Source organism: Barbus barbus, assembly GCF_936440315.1.
Source record: "Barbus barbus genome assembly, chromosome: 34".
NCBI lineage: Eukaryota > Metazoa > Chordata > Actinopteri > Cypriniformes > Cyprinidae > Barbus > Barbus barbus.
In genome coordinates, this window is record NC_136762.1 from 11,898,557 (window position 1) to 11,907,495 (window position 8,939).

The following is an 8,939-nucleotide window of genomic DNA, read 5'->3' on the forward strand; positions in this document are numbered from 1 at the left end:
CTAATCATAGGAATTTTCCTGGTTAAACAGTCTGATGTGATTGTAACTCTGGGCTTTTTCAGGTAAGTGTCCACGTGGAAGGGTAATTCAGCTGCAGGGAGCAAAGAGTGATATTAGTGGGGGTTGTTTCATTGGAACTGATAAAGTCAGTGACATGATTTAAATTGAACAAGACATATAAAAACATACATGCCCTGTGATGGGCAGTCAGGGGTTTCAGCACTCCCTATTTTTATTGTAAAAAGATAATCTATAATTAGATTTCATTCATTCATTCATACTTTCAAACAGCTGCAAAGATTGCACATAGCTGATTTAGACCAGCTTATCATCACAAATGGCAATCCCTGAGTCAATAAATCACTATCCCATTATATAGAGAGTGTCTTGGGTTATTTTTTTATATCAGCTATATTCAGAGCCAGGTCATCTAAGGTCAAAAATGTAATACAAAATGCACATCCCCAGATCCTGGCATGTTGGTCTAGCGTGGAATCCAACAGCATCTATGTGATAGTCATAATTGCAATGTGGCATGGTCTCAGTTAACAAAAGTTGTGATAGTCTTTTCTTTCATATTGCAATATATGTCTGAGTTAAATGTTTTTGAAAAAAAAAAAAAAAGTAGGGTGGGACTTGATTTTGTCCATTTGGAATTGATTGGATCATTATTGTTTGCTAATTGCTGAGATCTTAATGAGAGGTTGTACGTTTAAATTAATTTTATCAGTACACATGAATTATATGCATAAAAAATTATGTGCACTGATAAATCATTTATAATAAAAACTGCATTATTTCATAAATAAGGATACTGAATGGTAATTTCACGGTGGCTTCAATGACACCAGCGTGCAAAAAGTAGATTTTTGTGCATTTCAGCTTTCAATGAAATGACATTCATTTAAAAAGGTTCCTGATATTCATGTTTGTCATTTGTGTTTGTGGCAACACATTTGCTTTTTTAAAATTAAATTCATGAGATGATAAAGATGTGAGAGCATGTGGGAATGAGAAAATAGCCTTATATGCTGGATTTATTGTAGAATTTGGGATTGTACAGGTTGTTTTTGTTTAACAAGAGTAAATTACATATTAATAAATATATTTACATAAATAAATATAAACATTAATACAAAATGAGTAAGTACAAAATGGCATACCCAATGTCATGTTAACAAAACATGTCCTTGATATTTAATGCCTGGACATTGTCTGAAATCCCAGAAAGCTGCCCCCGCTTTGTGCCTGACAGGCCTCCCCTGCCTTGCAGATACAGTACAAAGTGGACATAATGGACATGTTGCACTGGTTGCTTTTGGATGGCAGCCTAAGACATGCACTGGCTGGATTCTCTGTCTGCTTTAAGACACTCTACCATTTCCCAGTACCAGTCCTTCAGCTATTATAACATCATCTTGTTAGAAAGAACTTAACAGAAAGTCCAGCAGCGAGGAGCGCTAGCATAGCTGCCAGAGCCAGACCGCGGCGCAACACTAACACACTCAGTGGCAGCTGCACCTTCACTGTAGCAACTAGCACTTCGGTCACCTCATTTACAAGCCCGTCCATATCATTATTCGCATCACAGCCCTCAATATATCCGCCGTCCTCTAGCTCACCTGTCAAGAAAATGACCCTTATTAGCATGCCTCATTAAATAAAATCAAACTTCTTGAGTTGTTAGTGTCACAACAAACATATTACCATCATCTGTCCCTCTCGTCAGTACACCCGCCCTGATCTGTGCCTGGAAAGTAAAAAGTTCATCAGTAGATCAGTGAAAAGTGTCACTTAAGTGCACTGTAAAAGGACTAAATCAACTTTTAATGGAAGGAAATCCTATATTCCTCACCTCTTCAGAGGCTTTCTTCCAGTTCAGTTTGAAAAGAAGAGCAATGAGGAACACTGACTGAAGGAAGACGGAAATTAACAGGCCAGTCCACAGACCTTGAGAAGATTAGAGGAATGGATAGAATGCAACACAGAGTAAAAAAATAAAAAAATATATAATTATAAAATGCTATATTTGTATTTTAATATAAATTAAAAATATTTTAAATATAATTTAATATATTAATGTTTTACTGTTATATTTTAATATTAATAAATATCAATAAATATATTAAATCATATAAAAATGTTTTGAATGATATTTTAATGTATATCATATACATTTCTAATATAAATTAGATACAATTATAAATAAATATAATAATGTAAATAAATACATTTATTTAAATTAAAAACTAATAATTAAATATAATAATATAATTATAAATATTAGATACAATTTATTATGTTTGTGTATTATTATTATTTCAATTGATTAATATTAAGATAAAAAAATATTAATTACATATAATAAATAAGCTTAATAATAATACATTGTGTTTAACAGTAATAAAAATAATAATAAAATGTAATATGTAATTGATAAAAAATTACATTGCATTAATGCCTTACCAAAAATTCCCCATTTTGCAGCAAACATCAGGGATATACCAACAGGAAAGCCAACAGCATAATATCCAACAAGGTTGCAGACTGCCCCAATCTTCTGCTTGCCCAGACCTTTCACTATACTGCCACCTGCAGCCTGGTTGGTTTGAAGGAAGAAAATCCTTTATATTTTCTCCCCAGATGACCCTATGCAGTGTAGTTTCAGATGAGTTTGAGTATAAAGGATAACATCCAATATAATTAAGGTTTGAACTCAACTTTCTGGATCACTGTGTTGATGTTGTCAGTATTGTTATGAACACTAATGAGGGCTGTGAGTGCTCTAACACAACTCTGCTAATGACTTACCGCTGTGGCATCAAGAAGATGGAAAGGAGCAAATAAAACCATTACCGTGGCAACCCTCATTGTGATGTCTCTGTGAGAGGAAGGAAAGAAAACAATTGCCCCAATATTAGTCTTGTTTTTCTCAAAATGCTGTTTTCAAAGTAACACTTTTACATATTTTATGACTTTGAGGCTTTGAATTTTGTGGCTTTAAATTATTTTATTTCTTTTTTAAAGCAGGATAATTTTATGTTAATTATAGATGCAAAATATATTACAATGAATTAAAAAATGTATACTATAAATGACTAACTTTTTGTTTGTATCTGTACTAATGTTATTCTAAAACCTCTTCTTAACAAAGATTTTGAAATGCCTTAAAAACATAAAGTTCATATTTAAAGTACTACATGAGCAAAGTTCATTCTGGAGTTGCCACTTAAGTACTAATGATATTAGGAGAAATGTACAGAGATAATTTATGAAAAGTAGTTAAGAAGCAAATGTTTTTAACTCAGGAAGAACACTCACTTGTCATTTGTGAAGATATAAGCAATTACATTCCTTGAAGAACCAACGACAGTTGCCAGAATCACTGCAACAAAGACTGAAAATAAAATATTTTTAGCATCGTATTAAATTAGTTTACTGTACTAGCTAGGTATACAGGCATAAGCTACTGATTTGTGTAAGCAGAATCTAAAATCTTTGTTCTTTCTTAGTATTACCTGCACAAATGATAGAGAGTTTGGCAGAGAGCTTGGCTTGAGCAACATCTCCTGCTCCCATGGCATTGCCCACTCTCACATTGCCAGCTACACTAAACCCTATAGGGAACTGAACACAGGCCACTGACTTAAATTGTTCATACAATCTTGACATAAAACACTTTCACACTAATAGATATATACCATGTATGCAATATTTGCCAGTCCATACACAACTGACTGAGCTCCGAGCTCCACTTCACTTATCAGACCTGCCATAAAAAAATGTTAAAAAAGAAGAAGAAAAAAAGGTCAGGAACAGGGTTCATTTAGAGTCAAATATGAATTGAAATGGATGCAGAATTTCAATTAAATTTAGAATTTCAGAAAGTAGAATTAAATTTAAACCATACATCAAAAACATGCATAAAATGCTGCTGTGGTATAAAGTCCATAAATCTGTGCTTTTTGAAAGTGGGATTTCTAAATTCTGCAAAAAACAAATCACTCCAAGGCACTAGAAATTATAGTAAAAATTTAAAACTTTATTCACATGGCTTTACATTAAAAATAGCACACAAGTGTACCGATGCATTGAAGCTAACAAGCCTTCATTAGGGTGTCACCCATAATTTCAAGTGCCTTGGAGTGATTCGTTTTTTGTTCAATTTAATTCACATTCATTTGTTTGCTGTAAGAGTAGTTTTAAAAATACATTTTATGTTATATAAATTGTATATAGTTGCTGTCAAATGATTAATCGTGATTAATCGCATCCAAAATTATTTACATAATATACGTGTGTATATTTATTATGTATATATATATATATATATATATATACATATATATATATATATATGGCCAAAACTATCGGCACCCTTGGTAAATATGATCAAAGAAGGCTGTGACAATTAATCTGCATTGTTAATCCTTTTGATCTTTTATTAAAAAAATTCACAAAATCTAACCTTTCATTGGATAATAAGAATTTAAAATGGGGGGAAATATCTTTATGAAATAAATGTTTTTCTCAAATACACATTGGCACCCCTAGAAATTCTTATGAGGAAAATATCTCTGAAGTATATTCCCATTCATATTCACAATTTTGAGCACTCCAGAGTGATTATGAATTCCCATTTCCACCATCAGGGCAATAATTAAGATTTTCCAATCAACATAAAATGTTACGAAACTGCCTGGAAGAGGCAGCCATGCATGTCCTAATGCATGATGAGAAGGAGAGTTTGAGTGGCTAAAGACTCTCCAAGGACCACAGCTGGAGAATTGCAGAAGATAGTTGAGTCTCGGGGTCAGAATGGAACTTCAAATGGGACTGGCTTCTATGGTCAAATTAAACTAGAAAATGAGCTTTTTAGCAGCAAACACTCAAGATGGGTTTGGTGAACACAGGGATAAAAAGTACCCCATGTGTACAATGAAATATACTGCTGTATTTTTGATGTTGTGGGCCTATATTTCTGCTGGAGGTCCTGGACATCTTGTTTAGACACATGACATCATGGATTCTATCAAATACCAATCAATAAAAAATCAATAAGTGACTGACTCTGTTAGAAATCTTATAATGGGCAATGTTTGAATCTTCCAACCGGACAATAATCCAAACACAAACCTTAAAAACAACACAAAAATGGGTCACTGAACACTAAACCAAGCTTCTGCTATGGCCATTCCAGTCCTCTGACCTGAACCCTATAGAAAATGAGTGAGGTGAACTGAAGAGAAGAAGGGCACCGTCATGGAGCTGTGAATCTAAAGGATCTGGAGAGATTCTGGATGAAGGAATGGTCTCTGATCTCTTGTCAGGTGTTCTCTAACCTCATCAGGCATTATAGGAGAACATTTAGAGCTGTTAAACTGGTAAATGGAGGTTTCAAAAAGTATTGAAAAAAGGGTGCCGTTAATTGTGGCCAATGTGTGTTAGAGAAAAACATTTATTTCATAATGATATTTCCCCCAATTTTAAATTGTTATCCAACGAAAGGTTAATTTTTTTTTATTTTAAAAAAATAAAAGATCAAAAGGATTAACAATGCAGATTCATTTTCGCAGCCTTCTTTGATCATATTTACCAAGGGTGCCGATATTTTTGGCCATGACTGTATAAATACATGCATGTATATATTTAAGAAAAATATGTTTATATATTAAATATATTTATTTATAATATAAAATATAAGAATATTAAAATATTAATGTATAAACATAAATATTTTCAAAATATATACAGTATATTGTGTGTGTATTTATATATACATAATAAATATACACAGTACACATACATATATAATGTAAACAAAAACTTTTATTTTGGATGCGATTAATCGCGATTAATCGTTTGACAGCACAAATTTTATGCTATCGTACAATCATATTATCAGAAACATTTAAAAAAACTAATAATCAAAGAAAATACATTTTCATATTTTTTTTAAAGACTTATTATTTGCATTTTTGCCTTTTATTATGATAGGATAGATCAGAACTGACAGGAAGTGAACGCTCATAGCGCAACGCCGCTGTATGTCAACGCGCTGTCCACAAGTCTATCAGTGCTGACGTACATTTACATATTTTAAAATCATGTTATTTCTGTAATTTTTATGGTAGGTTTTTAATTATATAGTTTATTATTATTATAAACTCCAATATCAACTCCAGTAATACTAAACAAATGACAAGTGTGCACTCTAACCTGACAGCAGTCCTCCAATCTCATAAGTCCACCACCCTGCACACATCATGAGCATACTTGGAATGGCCAGATGGAAGAATGAGTCCCACTCCTGCAAACATTCCATCGACCAACCTATACAGCAATACAGACATGCTTTATATTGTATCTGTCAACTGGATCAGCTTGCAGTGACTGTTGCATACACACACAGAGGTCACATAATAACAGATTTCTCACCAACTTACCAGGCCAAGTATCCTTATGAAGACCCGTGTATCGGATGTAGATAAACAATATGATCGCCAAGCTGTACTGTGAGATTGTATTAGCAGCTGCTGATCCACTGCAGATGAAATACACATGGTCAGTAAGTTCTCTTGCTACTTTCTGTGGCGTAGTTTAACAGCAAATATTATGGAAACTCACGGAACACCCATGTCCAGGACAAAGAGGAAGATATAGTTGATTAAAGCATTTAGGACATTTGCCACTACTCCGGTAATGACCAGGGGCCAAATAATTCCCTGTAATGAAAGTTTCACTAAGTTTATTAAGTTTCAAAAAGTTCATTAAGTTTCACATTCATGCTTTCACAGAGCATTACATTTTAATGTCTTTCTCATACCTGATTCTGTAGATATTTTGCTTCAATAATGAACATAAAAGCAGCCTGGGACAAAAATAATTGTGTTACACTGAGAGCCAACCATTAGACCAAAAAGGAGAGGCTTTTCTTTTAAGCACTTAGTACATTTGAGACGTGACAAAATAGGAGTGTGTGTAACATTGAAGTGGGGATCACTTTTTTACATAATGGAAGTACATACCGGAAGACCAGGCAAAAAAATGTCCACATACAGCTGAGATACTCTGAAACAGAATAACAGTTCTGAGGTTATGTTGTAGCCTGTTTCATCTTTAATAACTAATTCCTGTTGAGCACATGAATATGTTCCATAAAGCTGTTATTTCAGGGTCAGTATGTGCCAATCTGCTAATTACAATCTTGAATAGTGCTCACCTGGCAACCTCTGGGCTTTGCCCTACAAGCAGTAATATTGACTCTGTATTGATAAGAAAAGCACAGCATGGCAAACATGCGAGCAGCAGAATTAAAACGGCTTTTTGAGTTATAACACCAACTAGATGCAAGTTACCAGCTCCAAAAGCCTGCAAAAGACAGCGTAACAATGTAAAAAATCTAAACAAAAATGGTTATATTTGTTTAGATGTGAATGAACAGGAAAACTAATTTCTACCTGAGAAATAAGTGTGTCACATGCTGCGGACAAGCCATAGCCAATACCAATACCCATAACACTGATGACCTGTTGGTGAAAACACAATGAACTCTCATTAATCGTTTATTTTTAAAAATATATTTAAAATTACATTACACATATCAGTTAAAGAGGAGATAAATATATAAAACTCACAGCTGTGGCAAGAGTCACGCCATCAAGCTCTACCTTTCCCAGGTGCCCACAGAACACAGTGCTCACAAAAATAATTAAATAGTCGAAAAGATAGGACAGAAACTATGAGAAGAAAACACAGAGACATGGATCACATGGTCGGTGAATAATAAAAGTTTAGCAGCATGCCATTTCTGTGATGCTAGCTCAATTAAAACTCAAAAGATTGTTTTATATTAAGATTTATTTACACCAAAACGATACTATTACACTGCTTTTGCTGGCTGTTTTTCAAAGAAAGCAGTTTTCCATTTATTTGCTATTTTTTAATTTGTTACAGGTAGTAGAAAGCATAAATTCTCATACCAGAGAAAATAAAATAAAAATGTTTTGACCAGCAGGTCATTTTGCGAAGCATTTGCTTGAGCTGGAAAGTGGAAAGCTTCGAGTCTCCCATCAGGAAGTTTCTAATAATCTTAAACATTTTGCTTAGCTGGTTCAGGTGTGTATTATTAGGGAACTAAACTATGATTGATGGATTGGACACCTCTGACATAGCTAAACGGGGCTCAAGAAGACACTCTTCACTTTTATGGATGATAAACTGATGTAGGTACAAATACTGGTTAAAATAATAATGCTTATAGAACAGTTCTAACATTAATCAGTTAAACCAGTTTAGATTTAGATTTAAAATAATCAAACGAGGGCGTAGTACTGTACTTACCACAGGCAGAGCTAGACAGCATAAGTTTACAATTTCTCTTATAAAGTGCACAGGTAAAAAACTTCTAAAACATCTCAAGCACCTTTGACATCTGGATGTGTTTTCTGGTTCGTTCATCCTGACAAATGGTTTTATATTTTAACCAATATGATATAATGGTTATATCAGCTATAGCCTAAACCTGGAACACGTGTCTTTAGAAAGCTGTTCTTATCTTTGTAGTTCTGAATATAAACTTCGACAGTTTACTTTCTTTTGGTGGTCACAATCCAAGTCCAATCCAGCTGACGTCGGGTGGGCGGATCAATCTTGAAATATTAATGGATACTATTGTAATGCGACAGGCGAGAAGATATAATAATATCCATACTATGTTTCTTGAACTAGTGGTTTTATTATTTGTTTATCGCCCAGATTAATGCATATCGTAAGGTTTAAAGTGAAAAAAAAATAGGAACCACTTGTTCTGCTCATTTCAGCACGCGCAGAAATACTGAAACACAAATGTTCACTGCAGAGCCACACACGCCAACGGGGTTTGTGGCAGAGCTCACATAAATGTATTATTATAAGAGCTTGTAATATAATAGCAAATG

General features: G+C 33.7%; 1 protein-coding gene across 1 annotated transcript; it reads right to left on the minus strand.

Moving 5' to 3' along the window:
- Positions 1 to 1,008: 1,008 nt before the first annotated feature.
- On the minus strand, positions 1,009 to 8,558 carry LOC306853924 (multidrug and toxin extrusion protein 1-like). Its single transcript, XM_079391626.1, has 17 exons — positions 8,344 to 8,558; positions 7,638 to 7,739; positions 7,461 to 7,529; positions 7,223 to 7,371; positions 7,029 to 7,071; positions 6,827 to 6,871; positions 6,628 to 6,725; positions 6,447 to 6,544; positions 6,220 to 6,333; positions 3,702 to 3,769; positions 3,519 to 3,627; positions 3,322 to 3,397; positions 2,812 to 2,881; positions 2,467 to 2,599; positions 1,856 to 1,950; positions 1,708 to 1,750; positions 1,009 to 1,622 (listed from the first exon to the last, which is right to left on the minus strand). Exons 1-17 carry the CDS (start codon positions 8,458 to 8,460, stop codon positions 1,414 to 1,416), a joined length of 1,638 nt encoding a protein of 545 aa, XP_079247752.1. The 5' UTR covers positions 8,461 to 8,558; the 3' UTR covers positions 1,009 to 1,413.
- Between the last annotated feature and the right edge of the window lie 381 nt (positions 8,559 to 8,939).